Source organism: Mandrillus leucophaeus, unplaced genomic scaffold (genome assembly GCF_000951045.1).
Source record: "Mandrillus leucophaeus isolate KB7577 unplaced genomic scaffold, Mleu.le_1.0 Scaffold800, whole genome shotgun sequence".
NCBI classification, from domain to species: Eukaryota; Metazoa; Chordata; class Mammalia; order Primates; family Cercopithecidae; genus Mandrillus; species Mandrillus leucophaeus.
The window spans coordinates 59080-72504 of record NW_012108698.1 but is presented as its reverse complement, the minus strand read 5'-3'; the positions used below and the strand labels follow the sequence as shown (position 1 = coordinate 72504).

Below are 13425 nucleotides of genomic sequence, written 5' to 3'. Positions count from 1 at the left end.
GAGGCCGAAATGGGCGGATCACAAGGTCAGGAGATCAAGACCATCCCGGCTAACACAGTGAAACCTCGTCTCTACTAAAAAATACAAAAAACTAGCCAGGCGAGGTGGCGGGCGCCTGTAGTCCCAGCTACTTGGGAGGCTGAGGCAGGAGAATGGCATAAACCCGGGAGGTGGAGCCTGCAGTGAGCTGAGATCCGGCCACTGCACTCCAGCCTGGGTGACAGAGTGAGACTCCGTCTCAAAAAAAAAAACAAAACACATTATATGGCATTATGAGGAAATAATGTTGAAAATACTCACAATGGTCAACATCTTGTTATTTAACCTAACTGGAGACAAGACTGAGTCTTTTAACAAAATGGGGGGAAAATTAGGTTTTTTTAAAAAAGAATAAAGAAAAAGCTGACTTCCAAATTGTCATGAGATTTAGATTCTTCTCTATATGCTGAGTGGTTCAATCAGGACCATCAAGTATTTCTGATGTTCTAAAGGGGAACAAATAAAAATGAACAGCTGCCATTAATTTCAGATAGTACAATGTACTATAATCTAAATTTTTAAAGGATCAGTAATATAGAAGTTTCAAAAATTTGAAGGGGATTTTCCCTGTCTCTGATAACCATGAAGGTACAGAATCAGAGGAATGACATAAGCACGTTTTGAAGAAAGGCAAAAAAATATCTTGGGAAAGCAAGGCTTACCTATCATTTATAGGCAGCAGGGCTCTTGAAGGAGGGTCTTCAAAAAAGACGCCTGTCACAGAGCCAGAATTCTGTCCTCACAGCAGAAAGGTTGTACTGGGTGAACAGACGAACAAAATAAAAATTAGCTTAAAATACACTATTCTTTCAACAACTTGGCTGAGAAAACTCAGAATGCCAAGAGGAAAGAATGTGCAAGTCTAGTTATATTTCACAGAAGATTATGAAAGCAAGTTTAAATGGGTTTTAGTAGGGCGATTATTCAATTCTGCCTTCCAACAAAAGGTTTAAATGGTTTATACAGACTTTGCAATTCCTCTGATCAATGTGTGAGAGGAGATAGTTTAGTTTTTTAAAACACAATGTGAAAGGACTAATAAAACTTTCACATTCACCTGACCACTACCAGATAATCCCCTGAATGATCCAAATAGATAGTTCACCAAAAATTATAATGGAGTTTCTCTGACTTGGCAAACATTGTAGGATGGCTCACTCAATAACCCACTTTTGATTTGCCTTCCTCTTATAAAAGTAGGAAAGCTGATACCTAGATCTCAGAGCTTCTTTTGCAGTTAGGTGGGCAGATGACAAAGTGCTGGCTGATGCCATGTATATGGAGATCTCCAGTAAAAGGCATCCCATTCAGGGAAAAAAGTCAAAACATCACTAGAAGAAAACTTTTTGCTCTTCCTTACCTGGAACATGAATACAATGTCTAAAGGTAAAACAACCACCTTGTGGTCATGAAGTTAATTGCCATATACTAAAGATAAGAGATCAGGAAAGGATGGTACCCACATTCCTCAATACCTTTCTTGAGCTGCTGTACTGGCCCTGGAATTCCCTGTGGGCTTCTTGTCATGAAAGAAAAATAAACTCCTGTTTTGAACATTATTAGTAAGGTTGAGAATTATTTCAGCAGAAAACATTCCTGATAACACATGACAACATTCAGATAAATTCTAAATACTCATAAAGTAAAACTCCACAGTTTGTTTCATACTTTCTGGAAATACGTATGTGCTATAAAAACACTAGAAAATGAAAACTGAAGAGGTATTAGGGTAAGATGAAAAATAAGTAAAATACACTTTTAAAGGGTCTAAAAGACTATTAGAATTGTTTTCTCCAACAGGTACTATTTCCCCCTTCTTTTTTCTGTACTCTGTAGTAATTTCCCTATGCCTCAAGATTAACACCTGTGAATAGCATGACCAAATGTGGTTTAACTTGACTGGCTGATATGGTCTGGTTCTGTGTCCCCACCCAAATCTCACCTTGAATTGTAATAATCCCCACATGTCATGGGAGGGACCCAGTGAGAGTTAACTGAATCATGGGGGCGAGTTTTTCTCATGCTGTTCTCATGACAGTGAGAAAGTCTCACCAGCTCTGATGATTTTATATAACGGGGAGTTGCCCTACACATACACCCTCTTGCTTGCTGCCACCTAAGATGTGTCTTTGCTCCTCATTCACCTTCCACTATGATTGCTAGGCCGCCTCAGCCATGTGGAGCTGTGAATCAATTAAACTCCTTTATAAATTATTCAGTCTTGGGTATGTCTTTATTAACAGCGTGAGAACGAACTAATATACTCATTTTAGCAATCTGCCCTGAAGAAGCTAATCCAACATAGGAACCAGTTGATTTTCATAATCAATTTAGAGAAAATAACCTGTTTATTTTCCTATTCTCATCAACAGAAAAAAAAATTCATCCACCACTTCCTTCCCAACTGTTCTCCTTTTACTGCCCTAAAAAGCCAATGTCCAAGAGACAAGATAATAAGGAAATTCAAAATGGCTCTTTTATAAAGGAATTTCTTTCTGAAGTTACTCTCACAAAGAATACCCGCTTTTATTTAATTACAAGGAAAACAATTGCAAAACTATTGTGAATCACTCACTGCATATCATAAAAACAGAGGTATAGGTACAGAAAACCTCAAACAAGTGCTTTAGCAATTATCAGCTAATATGCTAAATCTGACATTTTCTTTTAAATTGCTTTTTTAAAACTCTCATTTCAATTAACTATATGGATTTCAGTGACTTCATTTTAACATGAATTTACTTATAAACACCTTAGTCTTCTACACATCTAAAGTTAAATATGAAATTAACAGGAAAATAAATACAATTTAACCTCACATAAAAAGCCAAAGGACAACTACAAACTTACTCTGCTTGCATAAGATTTCTTACTTCAACAATGAATAAAGTACATTTGACTATACAGTTCAAAATTCTCATTTTACAGAGGAAACTGAAAAAAGTAAAATCAATCTACCCAAATTCACAGTTATTTACTCCAAGAAAATCAGAACAAGAAGCTGATCTTAATGAATAAGAGTCTTTTATTTATCAAAGAAAAATTCATTTTAGGAAATAAACAGAAAATTAACTCAGTAATTTCCTATCATAAATAAGTCTATAGGCAATCCAAAACTTTTGTGACTGATTGCAGCTTTCCTTCATGGCTTCTTAGAAAAGAGGTCCTTTCATAGTAATGACCAAAAATAGCTCCATGTATGAAGCTCCTAACGTGGCTGCCATTTAGAACTCAGTCTTCATAAAATGGAATAAGGAAAAACAAAGTTGCCACAGATATACTGTTCCTGCTGCCAGAACTTACCTTTCAAAGGCCTTTCACAGAAACTGAATCAGCAATAAAAAGTTGAAGACAGTGCTAAATGTAAATGGCCTGTAGAGTAGTAATACCTATGCTTGTTGAAGGGACATTTACCAGGGAAAAAAAAGGGGGCGGGGGGACAATTTCTCAGTCCAAATTTTATTTTACATTTTATAAAATCTGTCAAGTACTAGCAAAGTTAGGGGAAAAAAATCCCTCTAATAAAATACGATATAGCTTTTATATTGTGTGATTTCATGTACCTAATTTTGGAAAAGCATTTTTACATTTTCTTCTCCCATGGATTTTCATCAACTGACCTGGGTTTCTAGCCACAGATCCCAGATTAGGGTACTACAGAAAGTAAAGGTTTGATTTATAGTGAGATGGTTCCACTTGTGATTATTATCCTGGAACCAGTATGGGTATAAATCAGGTATCATCTGCATACACCAAGTTCAACTACCTCTACTTAGAACTATGGGACAAGAATTTAGAAAGCAAATTTTAAAAACGAGTGTAAAATGCCCTCATTTTTTTTTTTGAGATGGAGTTTCACTCTTGTTGCCCAAGCTGGAGTACAATGGTGCTATCTCAGCTCACCACAACCTCCGCCTCCCAGGTTCAAGCAATTTTCCTGCCTCAGACTTCCCCCGTAGCTGGGATTATACGCATGCACCACCACACCCAGCTAATTCTGTATTTTTAGTAGAGACGGGGTTTCTCCATGTTGGTCAGGCTGGTCTCAAACTCCCGACCTCAGGTGATCCGCCTGCCTCAGCCTCCCAAAGTGCTGGGATTACAGGCAGGAGCCACCACGCCCGGCCTGCCCTCACTTTTTAACCTGCACCTAGTAATGACAAGAAGATTCAATTTAGAAGTTTTACTTGTCATAAAACATCATTTTAATTCTAATAATAACAGCAACTAATACATACTACATGCACCAGGCATCGCTCTAGGTATTTTAAATAAAATTCTTTAATATGACCCTACGAGGCTAATACGATTATCATTCCTCATTTTACAGATGGGAAACTGAGGTACAGAGTTTAAGTAACTTGCTTATAGTCATACAGTAACAATCCAATATAGAAGTCGGATTTGAACTCAGTTTCCAGAGCCCATGGTAATGTCTCTATGAAAAAATTAGACACTTATATTCTATGACATTTCGTGCTTTAATTCTGCCCATAAAGAGAGTTTAGGAAACTGAATGGCACATAGTAGACACCAAGTATTTCCTGAAGATACTATTAGTTTAAAATATTCCCCTATTTTACACACACACACACACAGTTTTCCTCCCTCCAATCCAAAAAGACCTTAGTGCTCAGATTACTTATTTTCCTTCATGCCAAATATATATTAAGATATTTACGAAGCACCTGGTAGATTTGTAACCATCTTTCTTAAATGATGAAGTTATTTCATACTTAGCTTTATAGAAGTCTTTATAAAATTTGACGTTAAAACAAGCATGAATTGTAAATAACTCAAGACAAACATACATACTGAACACACACACATATCATATAATAACAGAGTTCACTATATCTTTATTTCTTCTAATTCAGTAGAGACGATTCCCTCTTTCTCTCGCCCCAGGGACATTTGACAATGTCTAAAGAACATTTTTGGTTGTCACAAGGGGGGCTTGGGAGTATCACCCACAACTAAGAATCACCTGGCCCAAAATGTCAAGTTGACATTATCCATGTCCCTAAATAAGGCAAGGTTGATTACTCAATCTATAGAGCAAGTTCTGACCTTTGCAGGAAAACACCAAAGCAGAGTTAAAATACAGTCTACCAAAACATCATTAACAATAATAGAAACTCATCTCCTGTACCCACTCTCCACGATCTACTTGACTGAAGAGGTTAACCCTCTTATTTAATTGCTTCAGCAGTTCTCTTCTTCATGAAGTTTCATTTTGGAAACTAAGTAGTCTCAACTTTTACAAATATTCCCAAATAAAAGAAAATGACAGGTAATACAAAACTTATCCACTCATTACATAAACTTCAAATGCTGTTTATTCTCATTACATACTCCCCAAAAGGTTGAGGGGGGAAAAAAAGGCCCTTAAGTCCCTTGCTTTTTCCATAAAATGATTCAAGTCAATTACAAAATATCAATATATTGTGAAAAAAATCCTCAAAGAATCTGCTCCTACGTGGTCCCATTCAGGATATGCACCACTTCTGCTTCCCTTCCCATTTATCTACTCTAGTCTTCAAGGTCCAGCTCAAGGCCCACTTCAAATTCAGTTCATCCCAACCTCACTCTTTTCTGACTCTCATACTCTGACATGGTAATGAAACTAAAAGCTCTTTAAGGAGAAGAAATGGGTTCATACTTAATTATTTCTGCATCTTCAGAATTAAAAACAACCAATAAGGAAGTGTTTTTCTGGCTGTACTTAATATATAGCAGAAATATTTAATTCTCCCCATGGAAAGAAATGATTTAAAAATATAGTAAAGCATTTTACCTCCTCTTCACTTTCTTTATCGTCATCATCTGAAGACTCTTCCTTGTTTTTCTTTTCATCTTCTTCACTACTAGATTCATCTGACAGAATTTCAGGACATTTGGTTCGCTTAGCCTTCCTTGCCATTCCAGAACTGTTCCGTTCCTTTTTACTGCCTTTGCTAGAAGTTTTTTTAGATTTTGGCAATGGCTGCATAAAAAATTTATAAAGATAACACCAATGAGGTATAATATTTCAATCAATCCTGTTCTTGATAACTTATCAACTCAATTTCTTGTTCTTCTCTCAAGAAATTGTATTTACAAGCCCAGCAGCTTTACATAGAATAATCTTTAACTGTGTCAGATTAACCTAAAACTGTTACTAATACCATTTCATTTGTGTTCTAAACACCTAATAAGACCCTTTCTCAATTGTTGAGAAATATGTATTCTAGGTTCTGACACGGGACTAGAAGCTCAAGACACATTATGTTAAGCTCCAACGGCTGTTAATACTTTGCCATGATAGTATTTTCAGTTAGAGTTGTAATTTCTTTCATCCCTACAAGCATTAAAACTGTCACACTGCCAGAGAAGCTCCTTGCTTTAGAAGGCCCAACACTCCAATCAAAGGAGTGGGAGGAAAACCTTTTTTTTTTTTTGAGACAGAGTCTCCTTCTGTTGTGCAATAGCTGGGATTACAAGTGTGCACCAACACGCCCAGCTAATTTTTGTATTTTTAGTAGAGATAGTGTTTCACCATGCTGGCCAGGCTGGTCTCAAACTCCTGACCTCAACTGATCCACCCGCCTTGGCCTCCCAAAGTGCTGGGATACAGGCATGAGCCACCACACCTGGCCCATAAAAAAATGTATAACTCGATTACCAATTATACATCTTGAATTTATGAATGAACTATAAAGTTTATATTCATATTACTTCTGGCCTCCACTTTCAATGATGTCAGGATCATATTCTCACTGATGCCTCTAGGTATACAATAAATAAGTATGTTAATTATGAAATTAATTAAGAATAAACATGTTGCTATTATTCTGATAATCAAACCATGTATATTTAAAAGGAGAGATCACCTGAGGAAAATGAGTTGATTAAACAACAAATTTAATTTTTAAGTGCTTTCTCAAGGAAGTTTTGCTAAATTCTAAAATTGAAAACCATAAAATTACCTAACATCAAGAATGTGAAAATGCGCATTACGGAATTAATATTTATTTCTGGGATTGAGCATCTCTTATTTCTTTTATTTCCACCTTTGTTACTTTGTTTTCTGCAATAAGCAGAAACATTAAGGTAAAATTCCATAACATAACCTTAAGGTTTCCAATTGTGTAAATGTTTGTGATAACTTTAGGTAGTCTTTTTCACGCAGAGAGTAGAACGGCAGGTCCTTTACCTCCCAGGAACCTCCAGTCTCGGGGGGTCACTGTCACCTACCCAAAAATTAAGAAAAAGTGGCTGCTTTGTAATAATACGGTGCCCTCGAGCTCTCTGCAAACAAACCACAAGATAACCTCTAGATTGCCCCAACAACCTACCCTTCTGAAGGTACACTAGGAAACAGCCAAATTAGGTCATTCCAGGAACTTGAAGTTGGTGGATCAAAGACATTTCTCAGAGAAGATTCTCTATAAGAAACCGTGAATGCATACACATATCCTTGCTATGTGAGATACTACCATTATCAACTATTATCAGAACCTTAATCCAGGTGGATAAATTCTTTGATGCCACGGTTTGGAGAAAAGTTAACTTTCACTGTCCAAGCTCTTACTACTTGTTATATGATTTCCAGGTCTCAAATTTATTAGAAAAACATAATATCCCTCACAACCTCAGTTCAGAAACCAGACACAGGTAGCAAGAATGTAATCTGTATATCGAATTATTAATATGAGGACTGAAACAGGTTCTGGATAAATCTATCCAGGAAAGTGAAAGGATGTTAAGTTATTCAAGCAGCCAATAAAAAAAAATGCAATCCCCAAAAGTAAATGAGGAGTTTTAAAACCAAAATCCAAAAAGTAGTAATATATAAATGCCTTAGAGTTTTCCTATACTGACTCTAAAAATAGTTAAATCTATTAATCAAAATCCAGTGTCAATAGCATTACCTCTTTTTGGAAACAAAATGTGATTAACAAATAAAATAAGTATAACAGAAGGATAGGAAAGCAATCAATGATTAATGCTGTGTTCATTTAACAACTGAAAAATTGTTAAAGAGGAGAAAAAGGAAACTTCTGGTAGCATAGAAAATAGCTCTAGGCTGGACATGGTGGCTCATGCCTGTAATCTCAACACTTTGGGAGGCCAAAGTAAGAGGATCACTTGAGTTCAGGAGTTTGTGACCATCCTGGACAATATAGTGAGACCTTATCTCTAAGAAAATATAAAATTTAGCCACACATGATGGCATACACCTATATAGTCCCAGTTACTTGGGTGGCTGAGGTGAGAGGATCACTTGAGCCCAGGAGGTCAAAGGTGCATTAAGCCATGATCGTACCACAACATTCCAGTCTAGGCAACAGAAAAGAAAAGAAAATAGTCTGAGCTCAATACCCTCAGATTAAGGAGTAATCCTCATAGAGTCACATATGAAAAACTGGTGTTAAGAGTTAGACTCTATATGACAAGAAAAAACAGATTCTCACAGTGTGGTTCAAGGACTCGGGTTTCCTGAGACCTTTTTCGGAGTCCATGAGGTAGAAACTATTTTCATAATAATGGCAACACTATTTATTTGCTCTTTTCACTGTGTTGACATTTGTACTAATTGCAAAAGCAAAGGAAAGCAAAGGTGGGTAAAACTGATGGCACCTTTGTACCAATGAAGGAATTAACATATATTAGTCATTGTATTCCTCACAACACACGAGCAGAAACGAACAAAAAAGGCAAATGGTTTCACTTAATAATGTCCTTGATAAAGCAAAAATTACTGTGCTAACTCTCAAGTACATGTCTTTCTAATATCTGTGATAAAATGGAAGATATACATAATATGGCTACAATTGAAGTTCAATGGTTTTCTGAAGGAAAAGCCTTTGCGTATCTGAGTTGTGAGCTAAACACGCTCCAAGCTCCTTTTTCATAGAACACCATATATATATATATATATATTTTTTTTTGAGACAGTCTCGCTCTGTCGCCCAGGCTGGAGTACAGTGGCACGATCTCGGCTCACTGCAAGTTCCACTTCCCAGAGAACACCACTTTTTAAAAGAACAAATATGGCTAACTCAGACTTAGGTACTTGATAAAGATTCTCAAAAATGAACAAGGTGAGCTTGTCACTTCAAGGAAAACTGACAGCATTTATCACCAATGATAAATGTTACGATTTCAAGTGGAAATTTAGAATTCTGGAAAATTCACATCTACTACTGCGAACTTAATAGTTTTCCAAGGCCTAAGTAACGTTTCTGATGAGATGGTGTTTATATTAATGAGCATGATTTAATGACAGTGTTCAATAAAACATGCCAACATTTGGAAGATATGATTCAGGGAACCAATATTTACAAATGGTAAATGCATGTTACAAAACTATATATATAAGACCCAAGTTAATTAACATGGTTTCAGACTTACATTAAACATTACAACTAACCTTTACGAAACTACAACTTACGTAGAGTTTTCGTATTGTGTGGTATCAAAAAGAGAATACACACAATTATCTAAAAGGACTTTAAAAATATTCTTTTTATGTGAGGCTCGGTTTTCTTCATACACTTATTATATTTTGAGACAGGATTTCGTTCTGTCACCTAGGATGGAATGCAGTGGCATGAATATAGCTCACTGCAGCACTGACCTCCTGAGTTCGGGCTTCCACCTCAGCCTCCCAAGTGGCTGGGACTACAGGAGTGTGCCTCAGTGCCTGGCTAATTTCTTCGTGAGACAGTCTCACTCTGTCACCCAGGCTGGTCTTGAACTCCTGAGCTCAAGTGATCCACCTGCCTCGGCCTCCCAAAGGGCAGGGATTACAGGCATAAGCTACTCTACCAGGCCCTTCATAAATTTTAAGCAAAACAATACACTGCAAAAGACTGAATGTGGCTAGGCGCGGGAGCTCACGCCTCTAATCCCAGCACTTTGGGAGGCCGAGGCGGGCGGATCACCTGAGGTCAGGAGTTCAGCCTGACCAGCCTGGCCAACATGGCAAAACTCTATCTCTATTAAAAGTACAACAATTAGCCAGGTATGGTGGCACATGCCTATAATCCCAGCTACTGTAGAGACTGAGGCAGAAGAACTGCTTGAACCTGGGAGACAGAGGTTGCAGTGAGCAGAGATTGTGCCACTGTACTCTAGCCTGGGCAACAGAGTGAGAATCTGTCTCAAAACAACAATAAAAAAAGACTGAATACAGAAGCAAATAGTAATTAAGCTGTTTTCTCTTAAGCTAGATATTAAACGGATATACAAAAACATAAAATAATGCCACTCTTTAATTCTTTTGAAAAGTTATTTTTCATAAAAAATACTATTTTTAACATTTTAAAATAAAAATTTTCAGTTCTAATGTCAAATACAGTGAAGATCAAAATAACCCATATTTTAAAAAAAGCTCTTGGGGTCCTCACTAATTTTTTAAGAGAGTAATAGTATCCTGAAACCAATAAATTGGAAAACCACTGAGAAAAAGATAAATATAAAAATATCCGTCATAACAACTTAGTAACTGCTTCTGAGGAAATAGTGATCACCTTGCCTCACACTAAATCCTTAAAAAGTACAAGTATAGCTACAGTAAAAGTTAGGAAAAAAAAAGTATTTTGTCGTCTTTCAATAAGCCAATTTAAAACACCAAAAATCATCATACACCTTGTGTTTGTAGTTGTATAACCAAAGTTAACACCTTAAGTGCTATCTGTCCTCATGCAGCTAATGGTAATAAGGACCAAGGCCAGACCAAAACAAAGTCCCAGAGCTATTTTCTGGTTTTGATTCTTTAATGCCCTCTCCCATCCGAGATGGCATTCCCCTGAACTTCTAGACCTGTTCGCTCTCTTCACACCTCCTTTCCTGTCAAGATCGGGAAGAATAGAAAAACATTTGCTCACAGACCTAAATCACACTAAAAATACAAGGTCATATAACACTTCAACAGACATTTTAAGTCACCTATGTCGTTTGTTACCATTAAATAATTAGGGCAAACCGACTAGCTTTTAGGAAGAGTGAGAAAACTATAAGGCCATTTTACTTCCCTCTCCGACTCCTGGGCTCTGCTGCGGATTCTGGAAACCCAATACAGGAAACTTGTAAGAGCTTTTAAATGTCACTTTTAAATAATTCATTCCAGGATCCAGGAAAACATCCAGTTCTAACATACTCCCCATTTTGTCTTCACTTGATTATAGATTGCACCCCTTCCCTCCAGCCTTGCACCTCATCCTCAGTCCAACCTCTATTCATTCTTCCAGTATCTTCTAGATACCTAACCCTGACTACTAGTACTTTCTGTCCCTTCTGACATTAATTCACTATTCTTAACCTTATATCCCTTGTATCTGATTTTCTGAAGCAACACATCCCTATGGCATCTGTATTATTTCTATCAGGAAATTATTGCAGATACATCAACAGAAGTTATAGTCTTTGAATGTAAATATTAATGAATACTGACAGCAATGCTGTTATTAATCAATTTTTGTTTCGTATAAAAAAAGAGGCTATGAATAACTGATTTCTTATGAAAAAAGTAAAAATTGATCCTCACTTTGCCAGAAGGCTTTGGATGCATTAAGAAATTCAAGATCCTCTTCACTAGTTCACTATTTACACCTGATCTCTCCAAATCAAGAACCTCACAGATGCTCTTTAACATGGCATTTCTAAATCTGAAACAGAAAATGGAAGAAACCAAGGTGTTAATATAGGAAAGTTTACAAATGTTCTCCACAATATAAAGGGAAAGCCAACCAAATGAGCTGACTTACATACATTTTAAAAAGTGGCCAATGCTTCTCTGAATCTTTCTTTCTTTCTTTTGGAGACAGAGTTTCGCTCTTGTTGCCCAGGCTGGAGTGCAATGGCCCAACCTCGGCTCACCGCAGCCTCTGCCTCCCAGGTTCAAGCGATTCTCCTGCCTCAGCCTCCCAAGTAGCTGGGATTCCAGCCGTGTGCCACCACGGCCAGCTAATTTTGTGTTTTTAGTAGAGACGGGGTTTCTCCATGTTGGTCAGGCTGGTCGCCAACTCCCGACCTCAGGTGATACGCCCACCTCAGCCTCCCAAAGTGCTGGAATTACAGGTGTGAGCCACTGTGCCTGGCCCGAATGTGATTTTTTAAACATTAAAAAATAAACTTAAAGCATATGGATTAAAATATAGTATTTATAAAAATAACTCACTTTTTCAACATTTCTTCCTTCTTTTTATACTGGACACTTCCTTTTTCAAACGGAAAGCCACTGAACTGACCCACATTCTTCTTTAATGAGGACACCTGAAAATGTTCCTTATTATTAATGCTATTTATTACCCAGTAATATACACAAGAATAAATTCAAAGAGAATTCAAAGCCAACATCTTTATTTTCATATCTATCTGTAACTTACAATACTGGCTCAACAGTCAACCAATTCAATACGGGTTCAACATTCAACATTTCTTGTTCAAAACTGAAAAATATATGTTACTAACATAATAACATTATAAAAATCCTACAAACTTAAGTCTCTGAAAATAACGATTCGAACAAATTTTCACTGGGGAATTTTTACCACAATCAAAAGTTATCTGACAGTACCAGAGAATGTGGAAAGTTACTACTTAAAAAGATATCCTTTTCATAAGTAATAAAGTTACTAGTAATTCTTCTTTTCCAAATCAAGGACTTTATAGTTAATACTGTTTACTAGTTATGGGACTTATGTAAATTAGATTGGTTTAAGGATTAAATGACATTAACAGACGTGAAAATAAATTATGTCATGCGTCAGACATTCTATTCTACTTCGGGCATTCTAACACTCAACTTTACTTTGCCCATGTACAACTTAAAGCAGTTTCCTCAGTTATATAAAAGACTAAGTTTTATGTACAGTATAATAATCCTTTAGCAAAAAACTATCATCCAATTTATCAGGTGTTTGCTAAAAATGTGATACAATTATACCAAATCACTTATTCTGAATGACCAGAAAATCCAAAAACATGAATTTCTTTCAATACATTTAAAGGTCACTAAAACCATCATAACTTGGATTTCATAATTTGAAATTTCAGTTTGGAATAAAAACTACTACAGGAGAAAGAGCCCTAGAGCTGGGCATACTGGCTCACACCTGTAATCCCAACACTTTGGGAGGCCAAGGTGGGAGGACTGCTTGAGCTCCAGAGTTCAAGACCAGCCTGGGCAACATGGCAAAACCCCACCTCTACAAAAAGTAAAAAAATTAGCCAGACATGATATGGTGGCATGCACCTGTGGTCCCAGCTACTTGGGGGGCTTAAGTGAGAGGAACACTTGAGCCCAGGAGGTTGAGGCTGCAGTGAGTCATGTATTGCACACTGCACTCCAGCCTGGGTGACAGAGTGAGACCATGTCTTTAAAAAAAAAAAAAAAAA

General features: G+C 36.9%; 1 protein-coding gene across 2 annotated transcripts in view; it reads right to left on the bottom strand.

The window, feature by feature from the left end:
• Window positions 1-13425, bottom strand: part of DEK (DEK proto-oncogene) — a 39131-nt gene that overhangs the window by 18939 nt on the left and 6767 nt on the right. For both annotated transcript variants that reach the window (XM_011967573.1, XM_011967574.1), the window contains exons 4-6: window positions 12206-12300; window positions 11573-11693; window positions 5837-6025 (exon numbers count right to left, since the gene is read on the bottom strand). In XM_011967573.1, coding sequence (XP_011822963.1) covers window positions 5837-6025; window positions 11573-11693; window positions 12206-12300 — 405 coding nt within the window. The remainder of the gene's footprint in view (window positions 1-5836; window positions 6026-11572; window positions 11694-12205; window positions 12301-13425) is intronic.